The sequence below is a fragment of the Oryza brachyantha genome, chromosome 10, assembly GCF_000231095.2.
Source record: "Oryza brachyantha chromosome 10, ObraRS2, whole genome shotgun sequence".
NCBI classification, from domain to species: domain Eukaryota; kingdom Viridiplantae; phylum Streptophyta; class Magnoliopsida; order Poales; family Poaceae; genus Oryza; species Oryza brachyantha.
In genome coordinates, this window is record NC_023172.2 from 11706478 (window position 1) to 11724394 (window position 17917).

General features: G+C 43.9%; 2 protein-coding genes across 3 annotated transcripts; both read right to left on the reverse strand.

Annotated features, from left to right (window-relative positions):
* Positions 1-1362: 1362 nt before the first annotated feature.
* LOC107305070 (long-chain-alcohol oxidase FAO2-like) lies at positions 1363-7187 on the reverse strand. Of its 2 annotated transcripts, XM_040528515.1 has the most exons (4): positions 6895-7187; positions 6518-6802; positions 6350-6367; positions 1363-3405 (listed from the first exon to the last, which is right to left on the reverse strand). In XM_040528515.1, the coding sequence occupies exons 1-4, from the start codon at positions 7126-7128 to the stop codon at positions 1657-1659; spliced, it is 2286 nt and encodes a 761-aa protein (XP_040384449.1). In that variant the 5' UTR covers positions 7129-7187; the 3' UTR covers positions 1363-1656. The 2 variants fall into 2 exon arrangements, with proteins under 2 accessions (XP_040384449.1, XP_040384450.1); XM_040528516.1 differs by lacking the exon at positions 6350-6367.
* A 4493-nt stretch (positions 7188-11680) lies between these two features.
* Positions 11681-17321, reverse strand: LOC102715517 (long-chain-alcohol oxidase FAO1-like). The gene is made up of 3 exons (XM_040528409.1): positions 16733-17321; positions 16340-16624; positions 11681-13581 (listed from the first exon to the last, which is right to left on the reverse strand). The coding sequence occupies exons 1-3, from the start codon at positions 16997-16999 to the stop codon at positions 11824-11826; spliced, it is 2310 nt and encodes a 769-aa protein (XP_040384343.1). The 5' UTR covers positions 17000-17321; the 3' UTR covers positions 11681-11823.
* Positions 17322-17917: the final 596 nt, after the last annotated feature.

Sequence of the window (17917 nt, forward strand, 5' to 3'; positions counted from 1 at the left end):
TTATGGTTATTTATTCTTTGAATGGTAAATGATATGACCATCGGTAAAGCTTTCAGAGGTACTTATAAAGAGTTGTGCGTGTGTGTTTATACAGATTTGCCGACCCAATTGCGTGCGTTTATATGGATGAGTGGAAACAAAAATCTTATTTGTACACCATTTTTTTTTGCCAAATAGAGGTTCTAAAAGCACAATTAATTATACACTAGTGTTCATCTAAACTAATGCAGTAGTCTTCAAAATGCATAGTAGCTTTCAATGTCGGCTCAAATAGGAGATGAAAACCATCTCCATCATAGCTAGATTCTCTGTACCCAAACCTAAACTTCACGATATTGACGTGCGTAAATGTGATTGAAAGGATAATTACCCAAGCTTTGACCAATAATAGGTATGTCCCGGTGCTCTATCAACAAAGCTAGTTTGTTCCTGAACTGTCGTGCAAAATATTATTTTAAATCTCTTAGCTTAGACCCTAATTGTGCTTCAAAAGAGATGAAGTTGTTGTATATTGATAGTCTTTTATCATTAAATTTTCTTCTGTTTTTGTGCTTATGAGGTGTGTCAAAATGGAGTGGCATATGGAAAAAAAATGCCATTAGAGGGAGTATCTTATAGCTAAATAGGGAGATTTGATATTGTGACACTTTATAAATTGGGTTTCAATTATTTAACATACTAGCCCATTGTCCTGGACCTAGATGGTCCCATAGATTATTGTCACAAGTTTCAACGTAATCAAAGTAGCAATAACAGAGTGCTCTGTAAGGGCAAGGGCAATCTATCTTTACAACTTGGATAATAAGGTGAGTTCTATAAAACCATGTCATAGTCAATACATTTATCATTATTTTGACTGCAACTTAGAAACATCTCGAATCCGATTAGAAATACAATTTTAAAATTAAAAATAAAGAAAATTAATATAAAAAAGTCCATGTGTAAATACAATTTAGCAAAAAATCCAATTTTGGATTTAAAAGTTAAAATAATTGATACTGAGGGAAAAATCTATATATAAATACAATTTAGAAACATCTAAAATTTCGGTTAAAAATAAGTAAACTTAAGAGAAACAGTCAACATATAAATACAATTTAGAAGTGCCTAATATTTGAATCAAAAATTAATTATTATGCTCGAAAGAGTTTATGTACAAGTACCATTCAGACTACATATAAATAAGGTTCCATGTAAAAATAAATTTAGAAAAAACTATTTTAAATTAACAATTTAAAAATAATTATTATCAACATAAGATACACTGCATAACGATGCTAGCCGCACATATTGTGCGGGCCCACCATGCTAGTTTTAATAAACGAAATATCATTTATGTTGAATTCATCCATGCTATTTTGATTGGGCAATTTCAATTTCAGTTTTCAATGTCTGCTCAAATAGGAGATGAAGAACCGTCACCCAAACCTAAAATCCACGATATTGCCGTTGTATGATTGTGATTGAGACCTCTTGCACTGCACACTTACGTGAATCAATAAACATGCTGGTGTATAGTAGATACGAATCGAGATTAATCACCAAAGTACAATTAAATCATGTGCATAGTTGAGATCGAGAGGCACATCAACTCAAGCGAAAGATGCAATTTTTTGGATGCAGAAATGGCGACGAAGATAGCAATGGATCGATGGATCAGTGCGACAGCGTGTTGTCGGCGATGTCCTTGGAGAGGCAGTAGGCGATGGACTGTATGGTGATCATCGGGTTGACGCCGACGGCGGTGGGGAGCAGGCTGCCGTCGCAGACGTAGAGGCCCTCGGCTTCCCAGCTCTCGCCGGCGCCATCGACGACGCCGTCGCGGGGGCTCGCGGCCATCCGGCAGCTGCCCATCTGGTGCGCCGAGCAGAAGATGGCCCACTTGTCGGAGCCCGGGTACATGGGCCCCTTCTCTATGGTCACCTCGTCGAGGAACGCCTCCAGGTCCTCGTCGCGCACGCCCTTGCACCGGAGACGGAGCCCGTCGCTGCGGTGGGTGCCCACCTCGGTGGCGCCGGCGGCCACCAGGATGCGCAGCGCGCGGCGCAGGCCGGCGCGGAGCTCCTCGGTGTCGTCGCGGCTCGAGGAGAAGCGGACGCGGCCCTCGCCGTCGACGGCGCCGAAGCCGCGGTCGCGGACCAGCGCGAACGTATGCGCCGTGCGCGCGTACCGGCGCATCCGCTCCTTCATGTCGCGGCCGGACTCCCACGGCACCACGGCGGAGAACGCGCCCGGGCCGAGCGCCGGCGTCTCGATGATGGTGCGCTCCGTGACGCGGTGCATGCTGGTGATGATGCCGCCCTCGTAGCACTTGCCGGTGAGCGGCGCCGCCGCCTGCTGGTTGTTGTTCTCCGGGAAGTAGCCCCACGCCATGGACACCGGGTGGAGGTGCAGGTTCTGGCCGATGTGGCGGTTCTTGAGCCCGCTGTTGCGCAGCAGCGGCGGCGTCATGAGCGCGCCGCACGCCGAGATGGACACCTTCGCCTCGATGCGGAGCTTCTTGGTGACCCCGCCGCTCGTGCACGTCGCCATCAGGCCGACGCACCTCTTGCTCCGGCCGCCCCTCCCGCCGGGGTTCCTCTCGAGGATGAAGTGCTCGGCCTTGCACCCGGTGAGGATGACGGCGCCGCGCTCGACGGCGTCGACGAGCCACGTCGTGTCGGTGCCGCGCTTGTCGGCGGTGGGGCACCCGAGGTTGCAGCTGCCGCAGAAGTGCCCCTCCGACGAGTTGCGAGGCACGGCCTCGGCGGGCATCCCGAGCGCCTCGCAGCCGCGGCGGAGCACCTTGTTCTGGAACCCCTCTTCCTCGCAGCCGCCGGTCACCTTGATCCGGTCGCACACCGCGTCCATGGCCTGCGCGTACCCGGGGCTCGCGAACACCGGCAGCCCATGCTCGCGCGACCACTCCTCCCTGATCTCCGCCGGCGTGCGGATGCACGCCGACCAGTTCACCGCCGAGCCGCCGCCGACCGTGGCGCCGGTGAACAGGATCGTCGTGACATTGGACGTGCCGAACACGCCTCCCTTCTCGTAGAGCCGCTCCATGGAGGGGCCCTCGAGAGAGGTGTAGTCCTCCGCGGCAAAGTAGTCCCCCTTCTCGACGACGACGACCTTGAACCCCTTCGACGCGAGCACGGCCGCAGCGACGCCGCCGCCGCAGCCGGACCCGACGATGACAGCGTCGCACTGCACCGTGTGGTGCGCGGCCGCGCTCGTCTTCACCGCGAGGCCCTTCTCCACGAGCGACCTGAGCAGGGTGTTGTCGTCCAGCCGCCTCGTCTCCACCACGCCGTCGTCGAGCGGCCGCCGCGACGGCGACGGCGACGGCGTCGCCGGTGCTCGTTCCCTCCGTTGCACGCTGTACCCGATCGCCTTCCATGTTGGGTTGTTGGATTTCTCATCCAGCTGCATGCATGCTCCAACCCGAGTTAATGAAACAAAAACAAATGATAATTAATTTATCCTACAAACCAAAGTTTATTTTTTTGAATAATGAGATATAAATCTCATTCCAAATAAGCCGGCCATCTGTAGACCCCAGATCTATGTTGGATTTCTAAAGTATTTAAAAAAATTATATTTCGTTAAAAATAGAAACAAAATAGTTCATTCATACACTATTTTCTGAATTTGTCACCACCACCAACTCACTTCTATTTTTTAAAAGAAAAAATAATTAAGATTTTATATCAAATCACTTTTATTAACTCTACTTTAATAAAATAGTAATGATATTTTTTTAATAAAATCTCGTTCCGATGCATGAGCAATAGATTCATATATATATATAATCAATCGTGCATCCAGATCCATAGATTCGTGGAGCTAGTAATACCAAACTAGGTCCACAGCATTCAAATTTTAAAACCATAGCAAAATTTGCCCAAATACGAATCTATCTATGATTGGAGCAGTGGACCGGACTAGATTGGCCGTGGTCCCAAATCCGAAGTAAATAAAACGAAACAGTGGGGCGGGCCGGGCTGGAACCTTGGGTTGAATTCCACACAGTTACCATGCCCCATGGGCTTCATGTAGCCTGTAGCAGAATCGTTTGCCCACAGGAGAGGAGATGCCAGCGAGCGAGCGGCAGGGCCACCGCCGGCATGGCAGCAGGCGGAGGTCGCCGCCCACAGCCGCCGGGACATGATGCCGACCGTGCAACCACCGGCCGCCGGCAAGCGAACTCCATGGCACTTACGCAGCCTCCTGCCCTCCTGTGATTCCGATGGACGAGCCCCGGGAGGACTAATCGTCTTTTTCCATCTTTAGTCCCTCTGGTCTTATTTATTTATTTATAGTTTACGATAAGATCTAGTTAAACTTGTTAAATTCTGATAAACAATTTTAGGATAAAATAATATATAAAGTCTAATATGTTTGTAATATTATGATAATATTTTTGAGTAGAATCTATATATATTATTTGTTTTATATTTAAATTTAATATTTATAAAATAATTATTTAGTGAAATTTAAAAAGCTCGACTAAATTTTATCCTAAACCCTAGTTGTTTTTGATCGGAGGGAGTAATTTTATCCTCTCCTTCCCGCTCTGACATACTACTTACATTATTTCCATTTCTTTTTGTGTGTGAGCTAACCTTATCTTTCTTCCGCTAAAGCGATGTCACAATCTTATCCATCCAATAACCGAATGACGTGCGTCCTCGTTAAAAAAAACCAACGTCTGACATTTTATAATATGGCCTAGTACTTCTCTCCACACCCCTTATTTCGACCATAGTCAACTGACACAACTTCTCAGTTGACTTAGGGACTGAAGGCTCATCGTTTTGTTTATATCGAACGTGAGCAAAACAATTTATTAATGATTAAAACAATTTATAAGTATTTTTTAATAATCTAACAGCAAACACTGGAAAATAAACTACGTGAGAAACATTAAAATCAACTTTAAATATAAGTTTTAAAATTTAAATATTAACTTATTAAGTATAATCATAAATGGAAATATAATAAATGGAAATATAGGACTGATACTGCACTGTATAGATTTTTTGCACTCCAACTTTCGCCAAAGTCTATTTTTGGCTTTGAAGTTTGAACCAAAACTAACGATTTTAAAAATGGACTTGGTCAAACATCAGTTTTTTTCATTATAAAAAACACACGTATCTAATCTTTTCGCTTTTGATTATGCTTATATGCTAAAAATTAATTTTTTAAGCCTTAAATTTAAAGTTGATTCTGAAAGTTTTTTTTTATCATAGTTTGTTTTTAACATTTGATTTTATATGGCTAAGAGCACATATATAAAAAATTTATTTATAAATTATTTTTTGTTTGTAATACGTTGTTTGGTTTTTTTATTTTGAAAAAGAAGCCAAACTATTAGCCTAACAGTAAGATCAGAAATCATATGTAGGCTAAATTAATGCCATCCTAGCTTTGGTAGAGAGTCAAAATTAGATTTGTACATATGCTTAATTAATTAATGCCATCCTAGCAATCAAAGCAAAACTATAGGAATGGGACCATGGTCACCTCGCAAGATTCCCAGTAAACACTATGCTAAACAGCATCGCTAGCGACACTGCGAGGTTCCAAAAGGGATCTCATCAGTACAAGACACAGTTCAGAAGGGCCTACCATTATTCCCAAAATGCACGTCTTCATGTTAACAACATGAAAGTGACCTGTATAGTAACCGGATTCGGTAAAGTTGTCCCGTAATATTTTCGATGATATTAAGTCACTGACGTTTAGAACCTATATGGATCTAGACACATATAGATCTCATACGTCAGTGACTTAATGTGAACGAAAATATCTAAAAATATCACCCAATTTCCGTCCATATAGCACTGTCCCCAAGCCAACAAATTGCAAGCTTGAAGCATCAATGGCTGCTCAAGTATCCAAGCAAAATATCCTCAAGAAAAGGTACAATTTCATAGGGAAAAAAAAGGTGATTCTGGTGTATGGCCAAACTCAACATGCCAAATAATTGACATTTGGTTTGGAGCCAAATCCCAAATGGACCAAACTATTTAGCATATCCTTCGCAGCTATATAAATTTGAGGTTGACCAATCTTGCCAAAAATAATTGGCTCGACCAAATCTATGTCATAAAACCAAACATAACCTTATATCCATTTCGGCGGGAGACGTAATTTTATGTCTTAAGCCCTATGCTTTTATTTTACTTAAAAATTGTAAAAAAAATAATATTTAATATCATTCTACGAATATATAGGAGGTTATCTTTTAGCTTTTAATTAAAAAGACGAAATAATATATTTATAAATAAAAAAAATTTATATACGTATTATTAATGATTTAAAAGGCAAGCCGAATAATAAGCGATATTTCGAGAGTAATAACTGAGTAAGTTTGGTCCACCTGCAAATAGCAGAAATCTGGTGTGGTCAGTCATGTGCTGCTCATAGTCAGATTTATCTCTCTCCATGTGACATCGCGACGGTACAAATCAATTGAAAAATGAGCAACAAAAATTGAACAAAGAAAAAAAAATTGAGCCAGCGAGCGTACCGTGGTGTAGAAGACGAAGTGGCAGATGATCTTGATGACGGTGAAGGTGATCTTGAGCGGGAACAGCCACCGCGTGGTGTTCCACCGCCGCAGCGCCGCCTCCCGCTGCTCCGGCGGCAAGTCGGCGTACCTCCTCACGCGGGGGAACCACCATCCGCCGCCGGAGACGACGCTCGCGCCGCCGCACAGCAGCAGCGTGCCCACCCTCGTGGTCAGCAGCCACAGCACGATGGTGACCAGCGCCACCGCCTCCCACGCGCACCGGTTCACCATCAGCTCCGCCACCTTCAATTCCTCTCGCCGCAAGATTCATTTATCGCAGACAGGAAATCGTTCGTCGAAATGGGGGTGAAAAAAAAAAGAGTTATGATTGTCACCTCGTCGGGGATGGCGGAGTCGGCGGCGGAGGCGAGGTAGAACCGCTCGAGGTCCTTGTCTTCGGCGGCGCGGCCGCCGCGGCCCTCCTCCTCCGCCGCAGCGGGCAGCGACGGGACGAACGCGCCGCAGACGGCGCGGAGCGCCTCCATCTGCGCCGGCCGAAGCCCGTGCGTGTACCGCTCCCGCCTCGCCCCTCCCCGCAGCAGCGGGTGGCCCCTCGCTGCCGCCGCCATTCCTGAGCTCGCCCTCCTCCGGTGGTGTGACGTGACGACGGGCGGCGCCGGCGAGTGCGAGTGCGAGCTGCTTGTGGTTTCGCTGTGGGGAGCGCCCGCACGTGCGTATATATAGTAGCTCGAAATATCGTTTATTTATTATTTACTATATTATTATTTGGGGTAAGAAGTGATGAATGGAATGGTATTTAGTTTGTACATTTAAGACACACCAACCCATCTGTGTCAGATAAGGTGTTGGGCTCGTGAGAGGCGCAGGACGTGCCCGACATGCTGCCACACTGTTGCTGAAACGAAGAGCGCCGTTGCTAAAAGCTATTGTATTTTCATTTTGCTTATAATTATAAATTAAAATTAAAATCCAAACATTAATTTTAAAGTTGATTTTCAAAGATTTTTATCATTTCAGCTTTAAATTTTGAATAGTTAAGGACACCTATAAAAAAATTTTATTTATAATTTTTTTGGTTAGTAAGTATGTTGTACGAAAGTTCCCTTGAAAGCTCAAAGGACTGTCTAAGATTACAGCACTGTTGCAACACGTCACAAATGCAGATGCTCCTATACACGTCGATTCATATAGTAATATTTAAGAATTTGTCGCTACATTTAACAATTTATCAACCAACGAGTTTACATATGTTAGGTATGTGAGCAACAAACTATTAAACACTGATACCATAACAATAACAAAAACTTACAATGTCTTTACAATACTATCTGATGGTTATAGAATCTAGTTTATGTTTTTTAACTAATGGGCCATATCTATTTATATTATCCTATCAATTTCGGTAGCACGATACTCTCTCCAGATATATAATTTTTATCATTTAGGACAATATGCAGAGATGAGTCATGAATAGTACTTTCGTACAAACAAAAAATCATTTACTTTTTATATCAGTGAGACTAGAGGTGGTATCTGCCACACCATGTTATATCTTGCATGAATACGTTTTGCACATCCGGATTCGGCATCCTAATTAATTAGCAAGATTTGCCAACTTGACGTGCCATTGCCAATCAGGATCGAGCAAGACCTTGCGGTGCATGTAACCTCTCCGATTGCACCCATAACCACTAACCAGCTACCAAGCAGTTAGCCGTTCATGTTGTGTAGTTTTGTGGGTGGCGAGCTTAATTTGAGTTCAACCAACAGACGCATTGTTTGTCGCCTCATCTCTCCCTATACCATGCCCGGAATTTGGCATCCATGGATTTGCAATAAATGATTTCCATTTTGTTGGATGTGCCATTGGCACAGTTGAATGTATTTGTACTGAGCTAGTTCCTTCCAAAAAACGCTTCCTTGAATACTGGCCATATCCTGCTCAATCAAAATTAGGACAGTATATACCTTTATCTTTTCGTTTATATTTATGTTTATAGGCCAAAATTTAAAATTTTAGTCTTAAATTTGAGTTGATTTTAGGGTTTGCCGAAACTATTTTCTAGTATTAGCTTGTAGATCGCTAAAAATATATATACAAAAGTTTTTCTTTTCACTAATTATTTTTCGTTTGCGAATATGTCATTTGGCCAAACAATAATCCCCATAATTTCGCTAGGTTTATAAATATATTGGATTTGCTGACCTTCATTCCATAGATTTACAGAGAGATTTCCTGTAGATTCTTCACCGTTGGATCTGCGTCATGTCATATGCCATACTGCAACTCCGGCGATCCATATATGTCATTTATGTGTGTCTGTGCTATTGAAACTAGATAGATGTCCTTTTTCTCTCTAGAAGTAGCGTACAAAGCATCAAGCTATCGAGTAGATATATATACATCTCAAAATAAGGATGGACTATACTAATGGAGGGGATAGGGTACGTGATTACTGTTCACAAAACTGCCCATCGCACATGTTCACTCTTTTTTATGTAACACAGGGTCACCATTCGTCTTATTGAAAAATATATAATTACTAATTATTTTTATTATGATTTGATTTATTACTGGAGAAACTTTTAAAATGTCTTATAATCCTGTATATTTGCATAATTTTTTTAATAAAATGGATGGTCACACGCATATCCATAAGTCAATGGCTTCATAAACAAACTGAATGGAGTACCAAACTTATCTTTTTGTTTTTCTTGTGCTTATAATCCAAATTTTTAATTTTTAATTGTAAATTTAGAGGTAATTTTATGATTTTTTATCATAGTTTATTTTTAGACTTTATTTTTAGATCGTCAAGAACACATATAAAAATTTTATTTATAAATTATTTTTTATTTGCAAATATGTCATTGGAATTTTTCTCTAAAAAGGTGAAAAGCTGACCCTTTTCAAAAACTTATTCTAAATAAATTCGATGTAAAAATTATTTTACAAATGAACTTAGATCTCGCGCCGAAGCCATCAACACTGAATATTAATATATAATGTGTTGGCCTTACCTCAGATATCTGTGGCAGCCTAGCTGTTGGGGTTGACGTATGTTCGGTGGTCAGTTCCAAAGACGGCGTAAATTTAGGCCACCTCAAGATCGCATTCTATCTATAATTATTCTAAAAGAAAATTTCTTCTTTAATGGTTTAGCTCTTAGCAAATAGCTTATAATATAAATGATCCTATAATTCATTCTCAATTGACATTAAAATATATACAATAGACTATTAACTTTTATCTATCTTCTATTAAAAAATTATATAGTATAAGAGATACTATCTCCGTTTCATAATGTAAGATTTTCTAGCGTATCCTAAATTCATATAGATATCAATGAATCTAGACATATATATAAACAATATACATTGGTTAATAGATGAATCTAAGCATAGCTAAAACTTCTTACATTATGAAATGAAGGGAGTAGCTTATATATCTCTTTTATTAAAAAATTGTATAGTATATCGTATAGATATCCATTGGAGGTGCCTTATATATCTGCTCTTATCAACCCCCCCTAAGGCACTAATTTATAGATATGATAATATTAAATATTGCACAATTTAATGTTCTTACTACAGGAAAATTTTGTTGTTCTTTTTATACGAAAAGAAGCGTATTGTATATTCTTTTCAATTCAAATCTTCATAAGAGGACATCAATTTATTAATTCATAGATATTAAGCTTAGCATTATAATTTATAACATGAAAAGAACATAAAAGACTGAGTAATTTTCACAAAACTACAACTACTTTGGTAAAGTTATCACAAAACTACAAATTTAAACAACTCTATTACAAGACTACAAATTTAGAGATGATTTTATCAAAAAATTACATATTTTAAATAGTTGTATATCAAAAGTACATATTTAGTATCATCTTTAATTTTACAAAACTACAGATAGAGCCTTAGTTTTATCACAAGACAAGACATGGTAAGTAAAGGGATGACAAATATGTAATCTCTAGTTTTGTGAAGAGGAGGAACTGCATCTGTAGATTTGAGATATGATGGTTTAAATCTATAATTTTGTGATAAAGTTATCCCTATATCGGTAGTTTTATGATAGTATGACTTAAATATATAGGATCGAGATAATTTTATCAAACGATGTATTGTTCTATAAAATTTACTTAATATAAAATTTGAAATTAATAAAAAAATATTTATTTTTATATTTTGACACATTCAAAATAAAATAAAATTTATAAACAACACCTACCATTTTGAGGGGGAAAAAATAAAAGAGTTAAGAGGGAGAAAATCAATGAAACATGTAGGCATGGGTCTTGAACCCAAGACTTGTTGGAGTTCGGTGAGTAGTGAAGATGGCTGGGGTTTCTATTCAGAGCAAGTATAAAAGCAAGATCTAAGCCGTGGAGAAGAGAAGAGACAAGAAGCGTGTTGTAAGTTTATAGTTAGTTGGGGCACAAGAACCAAAAAACTCGGTGAGAGAAATAAGTGAGTCATGTATTAATAATAAAGATATAAGTAAGAGAAGGCTAAAAAAGCCTTATAGCTGGCTTGCTGGCTATATTATTAGCCTTGCTCTTATACGGCGGTGGCGTTGCTGGTCGAAAAGGCTGATGACAAAATGTTTACGTGCTCCTTGCTCGCACGGACATTTTATATATAGATTTTTTAACACTTTATATTTATAAACTTTCAACGTATGAACTTTATATATACAATATATATATATATATATAACTGTTTAGTGTATAGTGTATATTATTTAAGATGATATTTTTTATTACACTTTATAAGTCATAAATTTATTTCTATAGATACATTTTCTGTAAATAAAATTTATAGTAAAAAATAAAAAGTTATATATTTTTTTTCGAACACGCAAAAAATTTGCACGTCAATAAATTAGAAGAAATGAGTTTTGGTACACGATGCCTAAAGACCTGATGCCTAGAGACCTGATAGGCTTAGCACAGACTCGAGAGGTACAAACAGGACGACTAAACTTGATACGTGACTAAGAAATACAAACATAAATTATATATAATATATATATATAATCTTTCTCACATATAGACTGTTCGTGCCGGATAAACGAAGAACGTTCGCTCGTTAAACCCGCCCGCTTCAGGCCGGTGGCATGCGCTTCTATGTATTGCGAGTTGCCCTGCATTTCGCGGCCAAAATTAAGTCCCTCGGCCTCGGATGATCCTTCTTCCCATTAATTAGTTAATTAATCACGATTATTCAGTTCGATTAACTACTAGGAAGGAAGAACATTGCAATAATTATGCATGGAAATGAGCTATGGCGGGCTAGTGATCCTTGCGGCGTGCGAGCGAGTCGGCGATGCCCTTGGAGACGCAGTACGCGATGGACTCGATGGTGATCATCGGGTTGACGCCGACGGCCGTCGGGAGGAGGCTGCCGTCGCAGACGTAGAGGCCCTCCGCCTCCCAGCTCTCGCCGGCGCCGTCGACGGCGCCGTCGCGGGGGCTCTTCCCCATCCGGCAGCTGCCCATCTGGTGCGCCGAGCTGAGCACCGTCCACTTGTCGGAGCCCGGGTGCATGGGACCCTTCTCGACGGTCACCTCGTCGAGGAACGCCTCCAGGTCCTCGTCGCGCACGCCCTTGCACCGGAGACGGAGCCCGTCGCTGCGGTGCGTGCCCACCTCGGCGGCGCCGGCCGCCACCATGATGCGCAGCGCGCGGCGGAGGCCGTGGCGGAGCTCCTCCCTGTCGTCGGTGCTCGGGGTGTAGCGCAGGCGGCCCTCGCCGTCGACGGACCCAGCGCCGCGGTCGCGGACCAGCGGGAACGCGTGCGCGGTGCGCGCGTACCGGCGCATCCGCTCCTTCATGTCGCGGCCGGACTCCCAGGGCACCAGCGCGGAGAAGGCGCCCGGCCCCAGCGCCGGCGTCTCGATGATGGTGCGCTCCGTGACGCGGTGCATGCTGGTGATGATCCCTCCCTCGTAGCACTTGCCGGGGATGTTGGGCTCCGGCGTGTTCTCCGGGAAGTAGCCCCACGCCATGGACACCGGGTGGAGGTGCAGGTTCCGCCCGATGTGCCGGTTCTTGAGCCCGCTGTTGTGCAGCAATGGCGGCGTCATGAGCGCCCCGCACGCCGAGATGGAGGCCCTCGCCTCGATCCGCAGCGTCTTGGTGATGCCATTGCTCATGCACGTCGCCACCAGGCCGACGCACCTCTTGCCCCGGCCGCCGGAGCTCCTCTCGACGATGAAACGTTCGGCCTTGCACCCGGTCAGGATGACCGCGCCGCGCTCAACGGCGTCGACCAGCCACGTCGTGTCGGTGCCCTTCTTGTCGCCGGTGGGGCACCCGAAGTTGCAGCTGCCGCAGAAGTGCCTCTCCGACGAGTTGCGCGGCACGGCGTCGGCGCGCAGCCCGAGCGCCTCGCACCCGCGGCGCACCACTTTGTTCTGGAACCCTTCCTCCCGGCAGCCGCCGGTCACGCCTAGGCGGGCGCACACCGCGTCCATGGCCTGCACGTACCCGGGGCTCGCGAACACCGGCAGCCCATGCTCGCGCGACCACTCCTGCAGCACGTCCGCCGGCGTGCAGATGCTCGCCGACCAGTTCACCGCCGACCCACCGCCGACCGTCGCCCCGGCGAAGATCATCGTCGTGACGTTGGACGTGCAGAAGATCCCGCCCTTCTCGAACAGGCGCTCCATGGACGGGCCCTCGATCGAGCTGTAATCCTCCTTGGTGAAGTAATCGCCCTTCTCGACGACGACGACCCTGTACCCGGCGGACGCGAGCACCGCGGCGGCCACGCCGCCGCCGCACCCGGAGCCGACGATGACGGCGTCGCACTGCACCGTGTGGTGCGCGTCCGACGACGCCCCCGGCTTCACGGCGAGGCCCTTCGTTGCGAGCGACCTGAGAAGCGTGGTGTCCGTCAGTGCCCTCGTCTCCACGACGCCCTTGTCCAGCGGCCGCGACGGCGGCGACTCCGACGGCGTCGGCGTCGACTCTGTTCGATCTTTCCGGGGCTCCTCCACTCTGTATCCTATGGCTTTCCAGTATGGATTCTCTGAATTTTCGTTCACCTGCTTGATGCACAAACGAAAATTGCAAGTTACAGAAATGATTCTTTGGTTTACAGATACATTTGTTCTTTGATCAGTCGAATGTTAATCGGTTTTTCAGTCATTGATTTAGAAAATAGCGTTTCAGAAAATTTGTTTGATCATGTAGTTGACATAAATAGCGTTGTTTCCACTTCAATCGTCAAGTTTTAGAATATGAAGATTATTTTAAGTTTTAGAATTAATTAATTTGAGAGGTTTTCTTTGTCACTCAGCTAGCTTTATTTTCATGATTGCTAAGAAGGTAAGTAAAAAACAAAATATTCTTAAAGTCAAATTTTAAAATTCAAAATTATAATCTACAGCAGAAACAAGCAGGATCCAGTGACATGAAGATTGCAGTGGCTTACAGCTCGTTCATGGGCTGTTATTTCACATGAACAAAAGAACATCTTTCTAGTTATTCCTTACCATATTAATAGTGTTTTTTTCTGGCTTCACACAAACAAAAATTATGTAAACATAAAGTGCTTTTATTTAGGTTTTTTAGGTACTTGAGAAAGTACCAGACACTATTGATAATTTGACCCTAGAAGATCGTGTCACTGTTTCCTTGTCAGTATTGATTGAGCAGAGTTGCTATCAGAAAAGCAGGATTTTTTTTCCATGTTTTCCTAATGAACAAAACTCACCATGAAAACACTCTGATTTAACACATTATTTGAAGCAAAAGCAGCTGAAAAATGAACGCTGAGAATTGACAACACAGCCATTCCCCCCTTCCTACTCAATAATTTGCCCCATACACTGACAAACTACCTTACTGGCTTGTGGGTTGTCTTAAGCCTAACCACCAGAAATGTTCAGTAAGTAGCTGCCAAGTGCCAACCAGCGTCCTGTACTCCTACTATACTAGAAGATGACAGACAGGACACTTCCTTGTTTTCAGGCGACAAAAGAGTCAATTTTTTTGCTGACACACCTCTTCTGTTCAGGGATAAGCATGAAACAAGTGTGAGTTTAGTGGTAGCAAATCAAACGGATTTTGCACCTAGTCCTGCAATGTTGTAAACAGCAGGAAAGAATGGGCAGCTTTTGGGTTGGGTCAATTCTCTCCTTTACTCCCTTTGCTCTCTATTAACTAACACGGTTAACTATGACCATCTCACTTTAACTATAGATTACTGCTAACTGAGGGCACTCGTAATGCTAGAAACTATCTTGATTTCTACACTCTAAAATATATAGTGTCAAGAAACTATTTTTCACAATACAACTTTTCTATCACATGACTCACTTGTCTCTCTCACAGACAATATGTCTTGATCTAGAACTAGTTTTTTTTATGTCTATCTTCAATAAATAATCGGTGACATCAGCAAATTACTTATATGGCATAGCAATAAATGCAGATAGAAACTATATTTAGGTCTACACCGGGAGTGCCGATTGTATTACGATGGACCAAAGTTGCATGGCTATATTATATGTAACAATTCACAATTTGCGTGTCAGTAGTGTGATGAATTCTTGCCACATGAGGAGACTGTCAGGTGCCAGGGGGATACATTTCAGCCTCCTGCAGATGAAGAAGGTCCCTCTTCAGCTACTGAGCTGCCCTATTTATTCCAGCCATCTAACCTCTGAATGTGCAGTAAGTACGGCCGTGTTATTTTAGCACCACATAACACACTGAGGCCTTGCGTAGTTCGCAGATTTTTTTTCCAAAAACATCGCATCGAATTTTTGGACACCTAAATAAAACATTAAACATAGATGAAAAAAAACTAATACACAGTTATGAAAGAAATCTTGAGGCGAATCTTTTGAGCCAAATTAGTCATGATTAGCCATAAGTGCTACAGTAACCAACATGTGCTAATGATGGATTAATTAGACTCAAAAGATTCGTCTCGCGGTTTCTATGCTAGCCGTAAAATTCGTTTTTTCATTCGTGAAAAACCCCTTCTGACATTCGGTCAAACATTTAATATGACACTTCTCCCAAAAATTTTCTCAATCTAAACATCACCTGAATTGGCACGACAAAGTATGAAATAGGCAGTACCAAACAGTCATTCAGTGCTGGCTGCAGTCTCACCAGCGAGACTTTATGTTTGCCAGTGCCCACTGGAATGTAATCCTTCCCAGCAGGTTGCAGACAGAGCCGACACAAATATATATCCCAGCAGGTTGCAGTAAACTCGAAAATTTTCTAGAGCCTGAGCTGAACACATGGTAACTGTTTGGTAGAATTGCAGCGACATGCACGCCCTAGGGCTCTTTCGGAATGCATAAATTTTATAAATTTTTTAATGGTAACTGTTTGGTAGAATTGCGGCGATATGCACGCTCTATGGCTTATTCGGAACACAGGGATTTTATAATTTTTTTAAATGAAACCGTTCGATTCTTTCAAAATTGTAATGAAATTCATCCAAACTAGATAAGCGCTAAACCCGTGGAGGTTAGGTGAAACATAGTTATGTTCTTTTTTGACGAAGATGAAAGATTTTCCGACTTTTGTGATACCTATTTAATCATATAAATGATGGAATTAACTTTTAAAAATTAAAAAGAATCTATTTTATGAATATAAGATGACGAACTACTGTATAAAAGCTTTGTTTAAAACAAAATACATTGTTTAACTGTTTGGGAGCGCGCACACAAGGCAAGAAAAATTTTGGAGAAATTGAACGCTTTTTTGCGGAATTGAGCGGTTTGGGTGTGGTGCTGTGCTGCTGCATGGTGAGAGGAAGAAGATGAGGAGACGTACCATGGAGTAGAAGACGTAGTGGCAGAGGATCTTGGCGATGCCGAAGGCGATGCGGAGCGGGAAGAGCCACCGCGCGCGGCTCCACCGCTGCAGCGCCGCCTCCCGGCGCGCCACCGGCATGTCGGCGAAGCGGCGGACGGAGGGGAACGGGCCGGCGCCGGAGGAGGAGAGGCACTCGCGGCCGCACAGCACCAGCGTGCCCACCCGCGTGCTCAGCAGCCACAGCACCACCCACGACAGCGCCACCGCCTCCCATATGCACCGCGTCACCAGCAGCTCCGCCACCTGCACGCCACGCTCGCCGGCGCCGACGACGACGACGTTAATTTAGAGCAGTAATCGAAAGAGCAAAAATCGCGCGAGGGGTGATCGATCGAGCGCCGGCGTGCTGACCTCGTCGGGGACGGCGGAGTCGGCGGCGGAGGCGAGGTAGAACCGCTCGACGTCCTTGTCGCCGGGTCGGCCACCCCCGCGCCCCCGCTCCTCGCCGTCGCCGCCCTCCACGGGCAGCGACGGGATGAGCGCACCGCACATGGCACGCAGCGCCTCCATCTGCGCCGGGTGCATCCCGTGCGTGTACTTCTCCCGCCTCGCCCCTCCCCTCAGCAGCGGGTGCGCCGCCGCCGCCGCCGGTCTCCCCTCCCCCTGCAGCACCGCCATTACTTGCCTCACAGAGAGAGTCCTCGCGCGCGCGCGGTTGCAGACAGACGTACAGCCACGCGCGGTGCGTGTCCGCGCTCGGCGCGCCGGGGTATTTATAGAGAAGAGGAGCTCGCTCGCTCGCGAGCGCGCGGGCGCGGGGGCGATCGGGTGGTGACGACGACGAGGAAGGAGGAGGAGGATGGAGATCGATCGCGAGGAGTAGATGGGAGTGCGCGCGCCATTAAATCTCGCGCGCTCTCGCTTTTGTCCGTCCCAATTGAATACGGTTTTCACCAAACGGAATTCCACGCTGAGACGAGAGCGTAGCAGCCATGGAGTGGGGGAGACTAGGCTCGTCGTACGTACTCGATCCTCCTACGTAGCTTGTAGTAGTACTGGGCCCGCGTTCGGCAAACCTGCTAGTTAACTAAGCTTCTCGTTTTCCGCACGGGCGTTTTACGAATTACTAAATGATATATTTTTTACAAAGGTTTTCTATAGAAAAATTGTTTTTAAAAAATCATATTAATCTATTTTGTGTTTTTAATAATTAATAATTAATTAACCATATATTAAGCTATCACTGTGTTTTTCGTGTCAGCACATAAGTTAACTTATTCGGCCACACTGAATGTTGCCTAGGTAGATCGTCCCCACGAGAGCAAAAGAACCAGGATTTTTCAGGTAGATCGTCCCCACAAGAGCAAAAGAACCAGGGGTTTTCAACCTAGTTTTTACGCTTCTGCTTATATTTATAAGTCGAGATTTAAAATTTTTATCTTAAATTTAGAGTTAATTTTAGGAGTTTTTTTCTAGCGCTGTTTGTTTTTCAGTCTTATTATTTAGATCACTAAAAACATGCGTATAAAATTGTATTTATAAATTATTTTTAATTTATAAATACGACGTTTAGAACAATCACTCTTTGCTAAAAAT